Genomic DNA, 20439 nt, shown 5'->3' with positions numbered 1-20439 from the left:
AGCTAAGCCAGGCTAATTGCACCTGTTGCAGGGAAAACTGGGATTGTTTGCATGAGAAACATGATCTTCTAACCAGGTTAATGCTGGGTAATGAACTATCACCCTGCAGGGTAATGGAAATAAATGGGGGAGAAGGAAGGGAGGAGCCCCAGGGTATTGCATGGTCGGTGTGGAGTTGGATTTCCCACCTGTTGGGAGGGATCTTTGTGTGGAGCTGTGGCATAATCCCAGAGAAAAATGAGAATCAGCTCTCTCTGGGCCTCCTGGTTTTCAGGAATTTCTGTATTTCCACATCATTTGTGGTTATTCACACCTACATCCCATAAGGAAGGGCTGGGAATGAGGAAAAAAAAACATTATTTGGGTTCCCATTATTTGGGTTCCCATTACTTGAATTCCCATTATTTGGTTCCCCCAGTATTTGGGGATTGTTAGGAGCCCTGTCTCCCATTCACTGAAATTCCAAATTCTGTGATAAAATACAATTTAAAAAATGGGGATCAGCTCTTTGTGTCTCCTGGTTTTCAGGAATTTCTGTATTTCCACACTTTTGGTGGTTATAGACAGTCTGGAGTCCTACATCCCATAAGGGAAGGCTGGGAGGGAGGGAAAAAAAAATATTATTTTGGTTCCCATTATTCGAATTCCCATGGTTTGGGTTCCCATGGTTTGGGTTCCCATTATTTGGTTCCCCCAGTATTTGGGGACTGTTAGGAGCCCTGTCTCCCATTCACTGAAATTCTTTATTTTGTGATAAAAGGGATAAAATACAATTGAAAAAATGGGAATCAGCTCTTTGTGTCTCCTGGTTTTCAGGAATTTCTGATTTCCACATCATTTATGTTATTCACACCTATATCCTATAAGGAAGGGCTGGGAATAAGGAAAAAAACATTATTTGGCTTCCCATTATTTGGGTTCCCCCAGTATTTGGGGATTGTTAGGAGCCCTGTCTCCCATTCACTGAAATTCTTTATTTTGTGATAAAAGGGATAAAATACAATTGAAAAAATGAGAATCAGCTCTTTGTGCCTCCTGGTTTTTAGGAATTTCTGTATTTTCCCACCTTTTCTGGTTATAGACAGTCTGGAGTCCTACATCCCATAAGGAAAGGCTGGGAAGGAGAAAAAAAAAATTAATATTTTGGTTACTGCTTCCCATCAGCACCTGGTAAAGTTAAACACACTGAAATTCTTCACTCTGTGATAAGAGAGATAAAACACAATTCAGTATTTCAGCATTTCAAAGGAAACAATTCAATATTTAAGCATTTGAAAATTTAAAAACCCCACAATATTTAAGCATTTAAAATAAAACAATATTTCAACATTTCAAAGGAATCAACTCAATATTTAAGCATCAAAAATTAAAAAAACCCCAATATTTAAGCATTTAAAATAAAAAAAATATTTAAGCATTTAAAATAAAACAATTCAATATTTCAACATTTCAAAAGAAGCAACTCAATATTTAAGCATTTAAAATAAAAAACCCAATATTTAAGCATTTAAAATAAAACAAATTTTCAACATTTTAAATGAAACAATATTTGAACATTTCAAATCAACCAGGAGTTTTTTTGACCCAAACATTTTATTTTCTGGCCCAGCATGAAGAAGCAGCCAAAGGAAAGACCAGCACCTGAGGATTTAATGGTAAGTGAAACCTCACTTTGGATTTCTCCTATTTATTTTGAATTTTTTTTGGCCATTTTCATCAGAAATTTCTCTGTTTCTCAGTGTTCTCCATGTATTTCTCTCCAAACTCTTCCTGTTTGTGCAGCAATTATTTTATTATTAAATATTAATTCCCTGTTTGCACCCAGAGCTGAGGTTGGAATTGTGATTTCTGAAGTTGCTGTTGTGATTTGGGGAGTTAATTCAGAATTTCCACAGCCACTGTTGAGTTTCAACCAAAATAATTTTGATGCTTGATCTAAATTTTCTTCCAGTTTGGATGTCCAGGGATTACAGCTGAATGTAGGTCACTCTTTGCCAGCCTCAACCTTCCCAAATGTGAAAATTAAAAACAGAGAGTGGGGTTAAAATATGATTTTAATGACACTGTTTGCACTGATGTTCATGTAAAATTAAATTAAAATTAAATCAGATTGGATTTAAAAGAGAAAATTTGGTGAGGTTAGTCCAAGGTTGGAATCTTGTGCTGATAATTCTATTTTATTTTTTTCCAATTATTAATTATTGCTATTACAGCAATTCCTGTCGACTCACCCCTCTGACTCAGGTTTAATTTTTAAATGTTTCCCCAATTTTCCTTCCCATCCTGTTTGCTGTAACCCAAAAGCTTCTCTAAAATCTGATTTATTTGCTGAGCATGCAATCCACAATTGGAATAAAAGAATTTTGAGGGGATTTTCACAGGATCAAGACTCTCATTTCTTGCCCTCACACTGGAGAATAAACAAGTTTTTTTTTACTGCAGGAATTCTCTAGTTAAAAGCTGAAAATACCCAAGGGCAGGTGTCTCACAATCCAGACCCTGGTTAGGAAAGGATTTACCTGAAAATCTCATTTTAGGGCTATTAACCTCAAATCTAAATTTAAATTTGGGCAAAGCTGCTTAAACACCTTGCTGAAATTAAACTTTCAAGTTTATCAGAGCTCCTCCACTTCAGGGTTTCTCATCCCAAAGGCTGATTTTTATTTCTTTTATTTTATTTTATTATTATTTTTTTTATTGACTTTTGATGGCTGAGAAATTCTTGCAGTTAGTCACATCTGAGCAAACTTGGAGCAGGTTCCACATTTTCACCTGGTGCTCAGTTCTGCCATGGCTGGCAGGCTGAGCTATCAAAACAATTGTTTGAATTTCATAAAAAAAAAAAAAAAAAAAAAAAAAAAAAAAAAAAAAAAAAAAAAAAACTCTCTCCCTGCTTGCAAATGCACATTTTGGTGATGCAAGAGGGTGCACAGATTTATCTTTACATGCCCTGCAAGGGAGGTGTTGGGGGAAATTATTTGGAAATTCTGGCTCTTCTGGAAAAAAAAAAATTAAATAAAAAAGAAGTATTCTTAATTTGTAATCATTTTTAATGCATTTTTTTTTCTCCTCTCCTTTTTATTCAGTTAGCAATGAAGTTGCAACAAGTAGTAAAACAGGAGCTGCTCATTCCTTTATATTATAGAGGATATTATATAAGATATTATATTATAGAGGATATTATATGATATTATATGATATGATCTGATATTATATTATATAGGATATTATATTAGAGTATAGTATATTATAGTATATTATATTTATTATATTATATTTATTATATATATTAGTATAGCATATTATAGTATATTGTATTTATTAAATTATGGTATATTATAGTGCATTTAATACATTATAGTATATTTATTATATTATAGTATAGTATATAATTATTTATATTTATAGGGTCAAACCCTCTAAATTTCTGCTTTTCCCCACTCTTCTCAAGGAGCACTTTGTTTATAAAATTAATGGGAATATATAAATTAGCATCATGTGTCTGTGTGCATAAATAGACACAGCACATCTGTGCTTAAATATGTGTACAGAAATTAATTTATAATTGCTGGAAAATGGAAAAAAAAAAAAAAAACAACAAAAAATTTTAAATTTGACAGAGGTCGGAAAAGCTTCACTCACCTTGTGACAAGCAGAGCACTGAGTGCCCAGAACAGCTCAAAAACCACAAAAATCCTGTGAATTCTGGAATTTCTCACCCCTGAATCCTCCTGATTTCTGAATTTCTAAATCTAATTCCTGAAATTGCCACGTGGTTCTGGTCATGTTGTGGCTCTGAGGAACTCACAGAGGGATGCAGTGAAACTGAATCTTCAAGGTCACCCCATCACTGATGTAAACCAGAGCAGGATTTCACCTTGTTCTTTGAATTTTGAGTTGTTTTATTTGAATTAAAGCCACAACCATCCTCACCTGCAGACAAACCAGAGCATCATCATCCTCCCCTCGGGCAGCACCTGTGCTGGCATCACCACTTTGTGGCCACTTTAGAATAATTAAAGGCTGAAAACAAAATGAAAAGAGCAGAAGATCAATTTTTTTTTTTTTCCTCCTCTGCTGATAATCAGATTTAAATGCATTTCAGGACCTGCAGTGCCAGCTTGGCACCTCTGCTGGAATGGATGGATTTCCCCTGCCTACCATGCAAAAAGCTTTTTTTATAAAACCCAAAATATCCATTTTGTCAGGAAATTGGGCCACAGGTGAGGCTGGATGAAATTCTTCTTTAAAATCAGATTTTCATTACCACAGTGCAGGTAATTATTTATTTTTAATTTATTATTTATTTACTCACTGAACTTTCTTCCATGCAGCCATCCCCAAAACAAAACATCCCATTGGGGTTTTTTTATATGTAGATAATCAAATCAACTGACTTGATATTAGGAAATAAGGAAAATAGTCCATTCACAATTTATTTACCAGTGGTCATCCTAAACTTAATCTGAAGTGCTGCTCTTTTATCTCCAGATTGTTCTCTCTTAAGAGGGAACAATTAAATTGAATATATTTTTATATTATCATGGGGAAGAGTGTACAGCACATTCCTGTCTCTCTTCTTCCTTTCTAACCTGAAAAATCTCAATACCAATTCTTCTCAAACCAATTCTTCTGTACAGAGGGATTTTTTCCCTTTTTGCACTTTTATTTTTTGGCAGAACCAGGGGGTTTTCCTGGGGGCAGTGCCTCTTTAGGGGTCCCTTTCTAACCTGAAAATCTCCATACCAATTCTTCTCAAATCAATTTTTCTGTACAGAGAGATTTAGAAGAATACAGGGGTGAGAAATTCCAGAATTCACAGGATTTTTGTGGGTTTTGAGTTGTTTTGGGCACTCAGTGCTCTGCTTGTCACAAGGTGAGTGAAGGCTTTTCCAACCTCTGTCATATTTTAAATTTTTCCCTTTTTGCCTTGAGTTTTTTGGGCAGAACCAGGGGGTTTTCCTGGGGGCAGTTCCTCTTTAGGAATCCCTTTCTAACCTGAAAATCTCAATACCAATTCTTCTCAAACCAGTTTTTCTGTATAGAGAGATTTTTTCCCTTTTTTTTGGGCAGAACCAGGGGGTTTTCCTGGGGGCAGTTCCTCTTTAGGGGCCCCTTCCTAACCTGAAAATCTCAATACCAATTCTTCTCAGATCAATTCATCTGTACAGAGAGATTTTTTCCCTTTTTGCACTTTTGTTTTTTGGGCAGAACCAGGGGGCTTTCCTGGGGGCAGTGCCTCTTTAGGGGTTCCTTTCTAACCTGAAAATCTCCATACCAATTCTCAAATCAATCTCAAACCAATTCTTCTGTACAGAGAGATTTTTTTCCCTTTTTGCCTTGTGTTTTTTGGGCAGAACCAGGAGGTTTTCCTGGTTTTCCTGGGGCAGTGCCTCTTTGGGAGCAGCCCAGGGATGGTTCCAGCTCTGCTCATGCCCAGAGTCCAGGGGAGCAGGGATGTATTTATGATATTTTCCTCCAGCTCTCCATTCTAAGCTCTATTTAATGGAATCTATGCATAGTAAGTAATCAGGTCAGAGAGAAGCAACATCCCCTGTTTGAGATCAATTGCTGGCTAATACTTTATCTAGGCCACTTTATTATCTCATGCTGATTCCATTGCCATTCTCCTCCTCCTTTGTAGGCTGCACTTCAGCTGTGGTAAAAGTAGCATACATATTAAAAACATATACCCATTCTATCTGTATGTAAATGGGGGAGGCACAGCTGGATACTGCAGGAGTTTGATTTACTAATAGTTATTATCTGTTCTAGCTGTTCAGAGGCAGGGAGAAGTGCAGAAAACAAGCTAGCACAGAAATTGCCTTTATGATATCACTGCCCTGCTTTGGTAATTGTTTAAAATCTCCTCTTTAGCTGCAGAAATTGTTGGTGGTTTTTTTTTGGGATTGCTGGAGTCTCTTAGTGAGGTTTGTGGTTTTTTTTTTTTTTTTAGTGTAGTATTGAAGTCATCCATGCTCTGGCTGGTTGTTGAAACACCTTTCAGTGTTTATGTAAAGAAATGATATTTGAAAGGGGAAAAGTCAGGAGTGGAGCAGTTATTGTGCTGTGGAGGCATCACAGCCTGGCCTTTAGGGATCCTCAAGGAAAACTGGGCAGGGAGAGGGTCCAGTCACTTCTGCACTCCATTACCTTTGAGATCTAATGATCTTTCTAAAAGTTGTCAAGAGCTTTTCTCCTTTTAAAAATTTAAATTACTAACCCTTCTTACATTGGTATTTTATTTTTCTAAACACTGTGTGATAAATTGTTTATCATCTGTGTCAAAGCCACACTGGAAAACCTGTTCTCTTTTAGTATTTTATTTATTTTAATGCTTAATGCAGTTTTGAAATTTCCCATTCCTATGCATCCTGCTCTCCATTCCAGGAATGGCTCTAGACCAAGTACCCTGATTTTATTGGGTATTTTTTGTCCAGATAAACAGTTAGTTTGTGTATTTAAATGTCTTAAGACACGTGTCAAGGTGTTAGAGACTCTCAAAAATAGATTCTGGCTGCCTGTTGCCACATCTGCAACAAGTACAAGAAGGAAATTAAAAATGTGAGGCTTTTAAGTAGCTGAATTTTATTTTATTTATATTTTAGAGGGTCTGCACAGTCACTAACCATATTTGCAGTTCACTGTGTTAAACCCCTAGTTTCAGCTCTCAGGAAACACTTTCATGGTTTAAACAAACAAATGGAGGATCAGCATAATCCTGCTGGATTTTCACCTAAACCCCCAGAATAAAGCCAATAAAACACTGGTACTTAGGTTTGTCAATAAAAGGGCTTTTCCCCAGTGGTATCCCTGGCCAGCCAGGCCTGGGGTTTGGATGATTATGATGATTTTTGGGATAGGGCAAAGGGCTCTCAGCACTTTCCTTTCCACCAACACAGCCCAGAGATGCTGTGAGAGCAGCTTTGGACATCCATGGTTGTTGTGTGCACCTGTCCAGATGTTTGGGCATCATTGCTGAATCACAGGAAATCAAGAATTTTCCTTTTATGGCAGCTTTTTTTTTTTTTTTTTTTTTTTTAATGGCAGGATCTCCCATCAGGGATGATGAAATTGTGTGTGCTTGGAGCTGTGATGAATGGCTTTGTTTGCAGATCACAACCATCCCAGTTTTTCACTCCATGACAAGGGGAAGTTCTGACAGGCACCAAACAAGTGCAGGTGTGAAGGAAAGGGCTCTTTCCTGGAAAAAAAAAAAAGAAAAAAGTGCAGAGCCAAGTATTTGAGATGTTGTAAATATAGAATTGTTCGGGTTGGAAAAGGCTTTTTTAGGATCATCCAGTTCAGCCATGGAATAGATGTGATAAATAATAAAGTGGATCTTCAGGCTCTCAGTTCAGACATGGAGTTCTGGATCAAATCTTGGACAAATCAGAATTTATATTGAGGCAAGGATGTCACAGCAGGGCTCAGGATGATCCTGTCCTGGGTGCTCATTGTCTTCCTTGCTCAAGGTGTTAATGGGAAAAAATCTGTGTTTCTTCAGGTGGCAGCATTGCTCACTGAGCTGAAATTGGGAAAGGTGGGTCAGGGATATTTCCCAAAAAAAGGAGGAAAGTAATTTCTGTCCTTTGCCACTGGAGAACTCAGCTCTGGGAAAGGAGAAATCCATTCTGTCAGTGCCATTGAACCCAGCACTACCCAAGAGCAGGATGGTGACAGGGTAAGGGCTGAGCTCTGGGCTCTGAAGGCTCAAATTCTCTTCCTGCTGCACCCATTGTGGGATCACCCAATTCCTGCAGCAATCAGGAATATCTGACTTCCCCTCCTGACAAGTCCTAGGGTTGCACAAAACCCCAAAATCCCAGTGAAATGTGAGAAGGAATAACTCCAGTTGGCTTGAAGAGGTGTTGAAAATCTAAGGAAATTGGACAAAAACAAATTGGCAACAGCTTAGAGGGATCCAGTTCATATTTTTTGGTTACTTGAGTCTCCTGGGCTTTGCAGTTTAATTTGAGCAAATGTTTCATTTGGCACTGCTGGTTGTTCAGTAGTTCTCCAGGCACGGGGACAAATATTTACATCTCACTCCTTTTGGTAGCAGAATTGCAAATCTTTCAATTAGTGGATATTGAGAAGTTGAGCATTTGCCTCGTTGATGTTTTATGTCAGCTGTCTGCCTTATGTATTCACTTGGAAAAACTGAGAAAAAAAAAAATCTGTTAGCAGAGCCATATCCTTAAATCCATTTCATTCCAAATTCATCCAGGAATTTGCTCTAACAGGCAACTGTTGAAATCCACGTCCGATTTTTTTATTTGTGTGATGAAATTGGGATTTTAAATGTATTCAGGCATTCTGCATAGATTAAAAAAAAAAACTTGTGCAGAACGAGCTACATGTGGGTCTCTAGTCCAATTAGCACCTCAGGACACTCCTGCAGTATTAAATAAGAGTAATAATTGCCTATGAATAAGCAGAATAAAAGCAGGAGATGGAGATGCAGCTTCTTAGTGACCTGTGTGCATTCTGCCTCAAATCCCTTTAATCAGATTTGTGCCGCTTGGTTCTTCCATCCGCAGAAATTCAGCCGCAGGAGCAGGGCCTAAAGTAGTAAAAAAAAAAAAAGAAAAAAATCAATTAATACGACTTTCTAATTTGTGCAGTTGACCAAAAAAAAAAAAAAAAAAAAAAAAAAAAAGGAAAAACCGCATATAAATAGGAGACATTTTTCTCCTGAAGAGGGGCCGCACTGAAAGATTTTTTAATTGGATTTTCATTGTGATTGACAGCGCTTGATGATGACAGTAACTTTATTTGGCTGGACTGTTGGAGCCCCTTGTTCAGGCTGGTTTTTTTTTCCTTTTTTTCCCCATCAAAGAGCTTTTTTTTTTTTTTTTCCTGGCTGCCATTCCCGGCGGGGTTTATGAAAGAACCTTTTAGCACCTTTGTTGCCGCCATCCCTGGTGACGATCGGGCCCAGCTGCTTGCGGGGCCCAAACCTCTCCTCTCAACAAAGCCCAAATCTCCCTCGAATCCATAATTTTAAGAGCTGCAGAAACCTGTTGAGGATTAGAAGTAGCTTTAGATGTGAAATGAGTGTTAAGTATTAGGAACCGGGAGATGAGGGCCCCGGGGACAACGGGAGATAAACAACCGCAATTAAGGCAAATCTGCCAGAGTAAACAAAACCGAGCAGAAACAGATGCCCTCACATTTTGGGGGATTGATTGGAGGGCACCGAGGAATCGATTTTTGTCTTGTTTACACTTGCAAACCCCGGTGATAAAGCCAGGCTGAATATTTCATAATGTTCATTTATTTATTTTTGTTTTTTTTTTTAGTTTTCCCGGCTCCTCACAGTGGCCGGGCCGGCCCTCACAGGGAGCAGCTAATTGCCTATGAAGGGCCCCTGTGTTTAAATGGGCTTGACAGGAATTTAAATTTCCTTTCAATCAACCTCCGTGCTCACAGCCTGCTCCAGTTTCTAATTTTTAAATTAAACATGATTTCTTTTTTTATTTATTTTCGGGTTGTGGGGGTTTTTTTGGGTTTTTTTTTTGAAGCCGCGGCCTCCCCTCCGCAGCCGCGCTCCCACACGGGGCAGAGCTGGGAATTATTCAGGATTTATTCCGGTTCAAACATCAAAATCCAACCTGGAAAAAGTTCCTTGTCCCATAAATGTGGATCTGCCTCCTCTTTTTTTGATGGGAAAGATTTGGGGAAACACTCAGCTTGGTGTAAATGGGGATGAGCCATGTTTCCAGCAGGAAAAGCTGCCTTAAATTGAGATTAAAATCCAGCTCTGAGCGTGGAAATGGTGCTGGTGGCCTCGGTCCTTGTGCAGTGACCTTGGGAGAGATTCAAAGGAATTTCTATTTTTTTTTCCCTCAGCCAACTAGTGGTGATATATTTTGCCTTCTCTGTGTTTTCAGCAGAGCTTTGTGCTTTTATTCAGCTTGGTTTCATAGCTGAGCCTGCTCTGCTCCTCAGACCAGGGGATTTGGCAGCACCTTCACCTCAGTCATTTAATACTTTAATTTTTTATTTTATTTAGTCCCTTTACAAATACTTTATTTAGTCCCTTTGCAAATACTTTATTTACTCCATTACAAGCACAGGGATGTTATTTTGCACTCTGTGCAGGCAGCACAGAATGGAATGCAGGATGATCATGGTGGTACTTTCAAAAACAACTTGTTCATTTGCCGAAACTTCATCACAAAAATGCTAACGAAGTACGAGCTGTTTCATTCTCCCTTTTTGCTTCCAGCCACATCATTTTCAGGGCTTTTTTTATTTTTTTTAAAAAACTTTTGTTAATTGTTGTTATTTGTGTGTGTATGCACACAGCATTTTCTTCTCCTAGGTTTGGGTGAAAAACATTTAGGAGATCGTTTTGGTTTACTTCAGCTTAGCAATTTGCATTTTTTTTTTTTTTTTTTATTTCCCAGTAGAAAAACTTGGGGAAAAACAGTTTTTCTTCACCCTTCTCCCCCAGTGTAGAGGAACACTTAGTCCTCATTTGAAGGAGGTGCTGTAGGGAGCATTTATTCCTCATTTGAAGGAGGTGCTGTAGGGAACATTTAATCCTCATTTAAAGGAGGTGCTGTAGGGAACATTTATTCCTTGTTTGATGGAAATTCTTTATCAGTTTTTAATTCCTGTTTGGTGTCACCAAGCCCCTTCCTGTGCTGGAGCTGGGGACACTCCTGCAGGAGCACTTCAGGTGATCCTGGTGTGAATTTCTTCTCTTTCCCCTCTTTCATTCTCATCACAGCCGGGTCTTGAAGCTCAGGCGTGGAATCGATTTCAAATGAAAAGCCCAGCAGAAGATGAGCTCCAGGCACACACCTAATGAGCTCCAGCCACTAATGGGCACTGAGGCCACAAACCAGAGCAGAGCTGGGCAAAAGTCAAACCTCTGCCATCCCCAAAACGTGGCACTGAGCGTTGCACTGAGCAGAGCTGCTTCTGTTGTCGACAGCTTGCTAATGGTGACAGACTCCATCAGCCTTGGGCCACTCTGCCTTTCCTCCTCTGCAGCTCTTCCCAACCTCAGCAGAAGTAAACTCCAATTAGATTTCGCTTGCTTTAGTTTGTTTTAAGAGTCATAACACAAGGAATGAAATTCCTTTGGTGGGAGCTCGTTTGGAGCCCAGCAGCGCCGGCAGTGCCAAGGACAGTTTCTGGTTTAACAGCAAATATCAAAAGCAAAACTGCCGTGGAAAGAATGATCTGCAGATGGGCAAATAGATTCCTCTGTGCCACAAACTCTGCAGTGAATTTCAGACCAGTCTTTGCCACAGGATGGGAACAAACAAGGAGGGGAGGTTCAGTAGTTTGGAGTCAAATGTTTGTGGAGTGGAGCTGCTCTGATTCCTGCTGATCTGACCTGAAAAATCCCCTCTTGACCTTTGTCTGGTGCAAGTTTGGACACATCACAAGTGGGGTCTCTGAGATCTGTTTTGGGGTCACCAGCTGTCCAAAGCTTGGAAAAATAATTCTTTAATCATAATGAAGAATCTGTCTTGCTGTTTAAAATTGGAAATTTGGGTGAGGTGTGTAGCCAGTTGCTCTTCTGGTTAAGGTGTTGAGGTGAAAATTAAGCTGTTCTTCCTTTTGGCCCATCCATCAGGCCTGGGGACTGATGTTATTTGAGGACAAATTCTGTAAATTGCAGGAAAGTTCTGGTGCCAGCTGAAAATCACTTGCAATGAACTTTGTCGTATAAAAAGGAAAAATGCACTGGTGAGAGTCAATCTACAAATAGATAAATAATAAGGGAAAAAAGTACTTCTCAAAAAAAAAAAAAAAAGGAAGATGAGGAAGAACTATAAGAAATATAACCCCAAGGCTGCAGTGCTTAGCTGTGTTATCCATTTGTCTTTGGTCTGTATCATCTTTTCACTGTCTCATGTATCATCAGAGGGATAAATTCATTAGTGTGCTAATCTAGGTAGTCATAGTTCTAAGGCTGACCTAGGCTAATCTGCCTTTGCAATTTCAAGAACTATGTCTGACTCCTCTGAAAGTAACCTTAAATTGTGGTCTTGTAAGAATTCCAGAGCTGTATCCTTCACTCCTTCTCCTAATGAGGTTATGACCAAATGCTCATTATAATTGCTTTAGACTCCTTTTAATTTTCAAGCTTATTAATCATAAGAAGAGTTATTTAAAATTGCATAAATTAATCTTAGATTAAAAGCCCATCAAAGCCTCGAAACAATTAAGAATAAGTAGGATTTCCCTGGGGCAGCAAGTTTTATTTTAATAGTGTAGTCAGGTGGATATCAGAACATTGAAGTATGGTAGTGATTAATGTATGCAAAATTTAAATGAGAGTTTTTAAATGGCAAATCTAAATCACATATTGACCTAACTGTAGGCTTTAACTGCATTGTCTGTCATATATTTAAAGTGTTTAGTAATCAACATTTTAATTACAGTGTATGTTAGGGAGGCCATGCAACAAACAAAAGTCCCCATTTCCTGAGTGGAGGTGCTCAGCAGGCTGGGAAGGAGCAGAAACTCCCAGGAAAAGAATCAGACTTGTTTTTCTGTGTGGATGTGTTGCCTGGAACAGAGACAAGACAGAGCAAAAGGAATAAAATAGGAATTTATTGAGAGGATTCACCTTGGGCAGTGCAACCAGATCAAATCCAAGATGGATTCTGGTCAGGAGTTTTACACTTTTATAGGTTTTGGTTCATATTGGGGTCAATTATCCAACCACAGCCCCAAGCTATGAAATCTCAGCCCCCAGTTTGCCCCCTCTCCCTTGCTGTTGTTTCTGCTTTTTGGGTCCTTGATTCTCTAGCTAAGAAAGGATTTTTTTGTCTAACTCCCCTGTGGAGAGAACTTACACTTAATATAAAGTTTCAGAGTTAAGCAGCAGAGATTCTGAAAAATATAAAAGCTAAACCCAGATGTGTTCTTGCTCCTGCCTCATCACCACAGGAGTGCTCAAAGTTGGACCTGGGGTGCTGGAGGGTGTCCCTGCCCAGGCCAGGGGAGGCCTGGATGGGTTTTCAGATCCTTCCAGCCCATGCTTGGGTTATCCCATGGTTCTGTGATCCCATGGTTTCACCCCCTGGGGATGCTGGAGCCTGTCTGGCACAGCCAGCACAGTCCTTGCCCTCAATAATCTGAGGACAGGAGCAGGCAGACAGAACTGGGCCAGCAAACACTCACTTCCAGATCAGGCACAGCCTTGTCAGTCCCAGGGAGGAGCTGGAGTTTTGGGGTTAAGCTCAGTCTGTGCTCTGCAGCCCCACTTGGAAGAGTGACCTTGCTGCAGCTCTGGGACACTGGGGACACTCCTGGCAGACACACAAACTCAGCCTCTCAGTCCCTGCTCTTCCAAGCACTTCAGGTGCTCACACTTTGCTTAAAAGGCTTAAAAAAAAAAAAAAAACAACAAAATTTCCAAAGGAAAACAAGAGATGGAGCAGCTGGATCACACTCAGTGTCTTGCAGGGTCCTTTCTGTGTCAGGATTAACTTGTGCTCAGCCTGCAGAGTTTTTTTTTACCCCACTCAAGCATCCCCTGAGGATGTCCTGCCTCCTTCTGTGCCTGTGAATTACCAATGTTTTGGGAGTCAGCAGTGAGAGAATTGGCCTGAGGATTCCTCGCTGCTATTCCTGGCTGTGGGAGCCACAGTTGGATCCTGTGGGTAGCTGGCACAGATAATTAGAGCAGCTTTTAGTGTGGCTTGTCCTTGGAGGCAGCAGCTCGAGATGGAAAATCCTCCAGCACTGGAGGCAGGGCTGGAGTGATGAAATCCTGACAGTGTCACTGAGGGGGACATGGGGTCACTTCGGGGTGCTGTGGGTTACTCAGCACTTTGTGTTTCCTGGAATTCTAGAAAACTGTTTGGGTTATTCTGCATTTTGTGTTTCCTGGAGTTCTGGAAAGCTGCTTGGGTTATTCAGCATTTTGTTTTGTCAGAAGTCTTGGGAAGCTGTTTGGGTTACTCAGCTCTTTGTGTTTCCTGGAATTCTGGAAAAATGTTGGGGTTATTCAGCTCTTTGTGTTTCCTGGTATTTTGGGAAGCTGTTTGAGTTATTCAGCTCTGTGTTTCCAGGAGTTCTGGAAAGCTGTTTGGGTTATTCAGTACTTTGTGTTTCTAGGAGTCTTGGGAAGCTGTTTGGATTACTCAGCTCTTGGTGTTTGCAGGAATTTGGGAAAACTGTTGTGGTTACTCAGCTCTTTGTGTTTCCTGGAGCCCTGGCAAGCTGTTTGTGTTACTCAGCTCACTGTGTTTTCAGGAGTCCTGTGAAGCTGTTTGGGTTACACAGCTCTTTGTGTTTCCTGGAATTCTGGAAATCTGTTTGGGTTACTCAGCTCTCTGCAATTTTGGGAGGCTGGTGCAGCTCCAGAGCTGAGCTTTGTGTTTGTCCTGTTGGAGGTCAGGTTTGTCTCCCATCACACATGAGGATGGGCAGGGATTCCCCCCAGTCCGTGCCCTGAGTTAATTCCAAGAGCTGTGAGCAGCACAGACACCTCAGCAGTGGCAGAACCAAGTGGGATGTGCTGTTGGACAGCCAAGGCTGGAATTTTTTTGGAGCTGCCTTTCCTGATTGAACATTTGCTCTGTGGCTTTCCTTGGAGCAGAGTGGAACATCCCACCTGCTCTGGGAGCACCAGGAATTCGTGGCTTGCTCCCATTTCACACAGAATTAGAGCTGGAATTGTGCTCAGGTGGAAAACACATCCCAGGTGTTCAGCACAGAGCTGGGTCAGAGGATGCTCTTCCCATTCCCAGCTCCTCCTGCCAGGCAGGAATCAGGGAATGGCAGGGAAGGGGAGCAGAATTCCAGTTTTATTCTCACCTTTTTGTGCAGGAAAAGCTGCACCTGATGCATTCAGAGCACCCCCCAAAAACCTGCTGCACTTCCTCACCTTCCTTGAAAAGAACCCCAGCAAAAAGCTGCAGGTTAAGCAGGAGCTCCCTCCCTGCAGCCAGCAGTGAGATTTATTTTCTGTGTTTGTTTGCAGCCTGGGCAGGCTGTGCTTTCCTCTGCCTGTCCTGATGGAGCCCTGCCCAGGCAGCGTGCAATGCCCCCAGCCCTGATGTGCCATTAATGACAGGTTAATGTTCAGTAAAATGTTTGTTGGACTCTGGGTTCATTACACTTCTGAGTGCAAGGTCCCATTGCATTATATCATGCAATAAAAATACCCTTTTGATATCACACACTAATAAACTGTATTTGAAATGCTGGCTGAGGGCACGGCCATTGTCTTCGTGTGGCTGCAACAGTTGGGAGCTTTTTTATTGTGGGTTTTTATTTTGTTGTTGTTGTTGTTGAGTTGGAAATTTTTTTATTATTTTTTTTTTTAATTTGTGCTGCTTGGTGATAAATGGAGCTGAGGTTGGGAGGGTTCCTGGAAAAAGAGATGTTGGAAAGGTGACAGCTCATTTCCCAACTTTCCTTGCTTAAGCAGGAGGAATTTTCTGATCATTTTTAATTTGCTGCCCTCATTGTCCCAGGGGATAAAAAATAGAAGATGTTGTGGGTTAGATCTGAGGTACTCCCAGCATTTGGGATTTGGGTTCCTGCCCTGTCCTCATCCCTCCAGGGACACCCCCCTGGGGAGGAAAATATTTTATTTTTGGGGATTTCCAAGGAAATTGGTGACTGGCTGGCATTTCCCACTGGGAATGTGCTTTGTCACCATTCTAGGCTGGTAACTGCCAGTTTTGTGGAGGTTTTTGGTTTTTTGTTTTTTTTTTTCTTTTTCTTTTTTAATTAAATATTTGAGATGATTTTGTTTGGATTTAGATGTTGATTAATTTTTATTTATATCACTGTGAGTTTTGTAGTATTTTAAGTTAAAAATTGAGAAGAATTTTTATAAGGGTTAATTGTTTAATTAAGAAAAGTTATTTAATTTTTTTTTAACTTAATAAGGAACTATTTGTGATCTGCAGTGCAGATTATTTTTATTTCATTAAATAAGATTACTTAGATTTATGAAGAAAAAGAAAGACAGAACCTCTGCTCTAAAACCTCCATCTTATTTCATATATATTTCTATATTCTAAAACCTTCAATTCTGATTTTCCACTATGTGATATGACATACTTTTATCCAAAACTACCCAGTTCTATCATTTAATTTTGGAAGTTTTCTCCACAGCCTCAAGTCTAAAGCTGTGTTTTCCTGAGGGTCAGTGCCTGGCAGCACAGAAAGTTGAAAATTTTCAGTTTTCAGGTTTCCTGCCCTTCCATGCAAGGTCTGGGCTATAAGCTCAAAGTGGGTTATTATCAGAAAAAAAAAAATTTTTTTTTTTTTTTTTTTTTTTTTTTAGGCCAGAGGGGAAGGCCATGAAAGCAAATTGCTGAATTTTAGGGGTAGATAAAATGCTGGAACTTTTACCCTTGAATAATGGCAATTTAATTGAGTGGGCTGAATGATTGATGCTGGTGAGCACTGGGTTGGAATTAGCAGGGCTCTGTGTTCAGGGGGGCACTGCCCTTTTCATTTCCTGCCAGATATTTAAATCCTCCACCTCCCCCTCTGCAGGAAAGAGTTAAAACTGTCTGGTGGGACAGAAATGTCCCCTTTATCAAGAGAACCAGATGAGACAAGTTCATTTAAAAAGGCTGGTTTGTCATTGTTTATCTCATTTTCAGGCTTGACACACAGAATTAGGCTGTGACACCCACTGGGGGCAGCCCTGCCTGTCCTGCCTGACCTCTGCAGCTCCAGTTCTGCTCTCCAGCATCCCCACTCCCTGCAGGGCTCCCAGAGCATCCCCTGGCCAGGGCAGGGCACACCAGCACCAGCCCAGGGAGAAAAACCAGTTTGGTACTGGATTTTCAACCTGTTTCCTGCTGGCTGTGCTGAGGTCCAGGTATTTCTGAAGCTGAATATTTAAAAATTGGGAAGGATGTGGTTATTCCTCACCAATGCCAGGCCAGTAACAAAAAAACAAAACAAAAAAACAAAAAAACAAAAAAAAAAAAAAAAAAAAATCAGTTTGGTCCTGGATTTTCAACCTCTTTGCTGTGCTGAGTTCCAGGTATTTTCAAAGCTGAATATTTAAAAATTGGGAAGGAGATTATTATTGTACACCAGTACCAGGCCATTAAGAAAATCCAGTTTGGTGCTGGATTTTCAATTTCTTTCCTGTTTGCTGTGCTGAGTTCCAGATATTTTTAAGGCTAAATACTTTAAAATTGGGAAGGAGGTGATTATTGCACAGCAATTCCAGACCAGTAAGAAAAACCAGTTTGGTGCTGGATTTTCAACTTGTTTCCTGCAGGCTGTGCTGAGGTCCAGGTATTTCTAAAGCTGAATATTTAAAAATTGGGAAGGATGTGGTTATTGCACAATAATACCAGTAAAAAGAAAACTGATGCTGATTTTCAACCTATTTTCTTCTGGCTGTGCTGAGTTCCAGGTATTTCTAAAGCTGAATATTTAAAAATTGGGAAGGAGGTGGTTATTGCACAGTAATACCAGTAAGATAAAACCAGTTTGGTGCTGGATTTTCTACATATTTCCTTCTGGCTGTGCTGTTTCCAGGTATTTTTAAAAATTGGGAAGGAAATTATTATTGCACACCAATTCCAGACCAGTAAGAAAAACCAGTTTGGTGCTGGATTTTCAACCTGTTTCCTGCTGGCTGTGCTGAGTTCCAGGTATTTCTAAAGCTGAATATTTAAAAATTGGGAAGGATGTGGTTATTCCTCACCAATGCCAGGCCAGTAACAAAAAAAAAAAAACAAAACAAAACAAAAACAAAAAAAAACACCAAACAAACAAAAAAAAAAAACACCACCAAAACAAAAAAAAAAAAAAATCAGTTTGGTCCTGGATTTTCAACCTCTTTGCTGTGCTGAGTTCCAGGTATTTTCAAAGCTGAATATTTAAAAATTGGGAAGGAGATTATTATTGTACACCAGTACCAGGCCATTAAGAAAATCCAGTTTGGTGCTGGATTTTCAATTTCTTTCCTGTTTGCTGTGCTGAGTTCCAGATATTTTTAAAAATTACGAAGGAAATTATTATTGCACACCAATTCCAGACCAGTAAGAAAAACCAGTTTGGATTTTCAATTTTTTTCCTGTTGGCTGTGCTGAGTTCCAGGTATTTTCAAAGCTGAATTTTTAAAAATTGGGAAGGAGATATTGCTTTGTTGTTGGGAGTCTGAGGGAATCTGAAGCACACAATATAAAATAAAACTAAATCCATAAACAGGAATAAATCCATACAAATAGCAAAAATAAAGCTGTGCATGCCACAGCAGGCAGGGTGACCTCACCAGGAGCTGATCCCTGCAGCAGAAAATGCATTTCAGGCTTGCACACATTTACCTTTTCTCACTCTTGCCTTGCCATAAATCCCTGCAGGAATATTTAAGGGTTTGGGTGAGAACAGATTGTTCAACTCCTCAAGTCAGGGCTGGGACTTGGATTTGTGGCTGAGGCAGCCACCAGGATTTATTGCCAGTGTCCAAACTTGTCCCCTCTCTGAGGTGACAGTTCTGTCCTGCTGCATTCTCCTGGGAGAAATTGGATTTTTATTTGATTTATTTGATTTTTGGATTTTTATTTGAGGTTTTTTTTTTTTTCCTCTGCCCCTTCTCTCCTCCATCCTTTCCCAAGGAATCTCCAGTTTCAGGCACTTGGGGAAATTTGGATTTAATTTTTTGGTTTTTATCATTTTACCCAAATTCAACTGCCAGGAAAGGAGCAGACTCAAAACACAATGAGCAAATGGAATACAAATAATAACAAATAAAAATACAACCAAAAAAAAGGAAAAAAAAGAGCATTTCCAAGGGTCTGGGCTGTGTGGCCAACATGGATCTGGGAGGAAATGCTCTTGCTTTATTTCATTTTTCTGGCTGTGACCTCAGGGTGTTGGGGTGCATTTTTCCCCCCATAAATAATAACAATTAAAAAAAATTTTAAAAAAAAAGCATTTTCAAGGGTCTGGGCTGTGTGGCTGACACGGACCCAGGAGGAATTTCTCTGGTTTGGGTGGGTGCTTTATTTCATTTTTCTGGCTGTGCCCTCGGGGTGTTGGGGTGCACTTTTCCCCCCGTTCGTGCTGTGTTTCCCGGGGTTAACCCTTTGCTGTCCCCGCAGGGCCACCCGTTCGTGGTGCAGTACAACGACGGCAATGCCGAGGTGGTGTCCATGTGGGTGTGCAGGATGCTGGAGGAGCGGCGCTCCCAGGGCGCCCCGTGAGCTCCGCCCTCCCCACCCTGGGCTCAGATTATCCACATTTCACCCGTTTTACTTCAGCTGTCTCCCAGGAGCATCGACAGCATCAGGAGATTTTCCTCAATGCCACTTTAAGGGGTTTTTTCTTAATTGTTTCTTTTGTTGCTGATAAATTTCCAGGTTATTTTCAGTTATACTGTGCACAGCCTTAAAGCAAGAATTTTATATCTCTGTTCTTGAGTTCTATTTCCTGACTCCAGAGGATTTTTACCTGTTGCTCCTGAGTGTCCAGAGGATTTCCTGAGTGCAGCAGCCACGAAATCCTGGTTTTAAATCTAAAACAAAAGCAAACAGACCAAAAAAAAAAAAAATATATATATATATATCTGGGCTTGCCCACCCTGTCAGCATCACACCAGTGAGTGACTGGGAATGCCCCTCTCTGCTCCCAGTGCAGATCAGGGTTCAAAATCCCTAAATCCTGAGGGTCAGGCATGAGGAGCATCATGGTCACAGAGGGTTTGCAGGGAGCTCTGGAGCCAGGGAATGTTCACCTGGAGAAGGGAAAGATCCAGGGAGAGCCTGAAGGGATCCAGGAGAGCTGGAGAGGGATTTGGGATAAGGGATGGAGGGACAGGACACAGGAATGGCTCCACTGCCAGAGGGATGGATGGATGGATGGATGGATGGATGGATGGATGGATGGATGGATGGATGGATGGGATTTTGGGAATAATCCTTCCCTGGGAGGGTGGCACAGCTGTGGGTTCAGGCTCCAGGTTTGCTGTTCCAGGAAAAAGGAATGACTGCGAGTATTTCTGATTCCTGTGAGCATTTCCACAACAGAGCAACACAGATTGGATCAGTCCTCGTGTTAAAATGCTTCTTAAAAGGAAAAAATAAAAATAAAAAATGGATGTGAGAGGCAGGTTTGGGGTGAGTGAGTTGGGTGGGAGGAGGTTGGGATTTGTTTGCTTGTTTTTGCATTAAAAATAAACTTTTGCTAAAAAAAAAAAAATAAATAAAAGACTCAGGTAATTTATTTTCTCCCCCCACACACAATTCAGTGAAACATTCCTCCCAAACCACTGCAAATCCTAAATGTTATTCTGGAAGCAGCCTGGAAAAGACTCGGTTTCCTTCCTTGGAGGGATCGTTTGTCTTCTTTTGAAGGGTGGAGGTTGCAGGCGTGAACTTGCAGACTAAAGTTTGTCTTAATTGCTCTGAAGTCGCCACCTCGCTGGAGATAACAGCGCGATGGATGAGGCAGAGCCCCCGTTCCTCCAGGTCCTTT

At 40.5% G+C, this 20439-nt stretch overlaps 1 protein-coding gene across 1 annotated transcript in view; it reads left to right on the top strand.

Moving 5' to 3' along the window:
- MAP2K5 (mitogen-activated protein kinase kinase 5) overlaps nucleotides 1-20172 on the top strand; it is a 117313-nt gene extending 97141 nt beyond the window's left edge. Inside the window, exons 21-22 of the mRNA XM_056499794.1 lie at nucleotides 1610-1655; nucleotides 19068-20172. Coding sequence (XP_056355769.1) covers nucleotides 1610-1655; nucleotides 19068-19169 — 148 coding nt within the window. The 3' untranslated portion in view covers nucleotides 19170-20172. The remainder of the gene's footprint in view (nucleotides 1-1609; nucleotides 1656-19067) is intronic.
- The last annotated feature ends 267 nt before the right edge of the window (nucleotides 20173-20439 follow it).

This window comes from Oenanthe melanoleuca, chromosome 10, assembly GCF_029582105.1.
Source record: "Oenanthe melanoleuca isolate GR-GAL-2019-014 chromosome 10, OMel1.0, whole genome shotgun sequence".
Classification (NCBI taxonomy): Eukaryota; Metazoa; Chordata; class Aves; order Passeriformes; family Muscicapidae; genus Oenanthe; species Oenanthe melanoleuca.
This window is presented reverse-complemented; position numbering and strand designations above follow the sequence as displayed.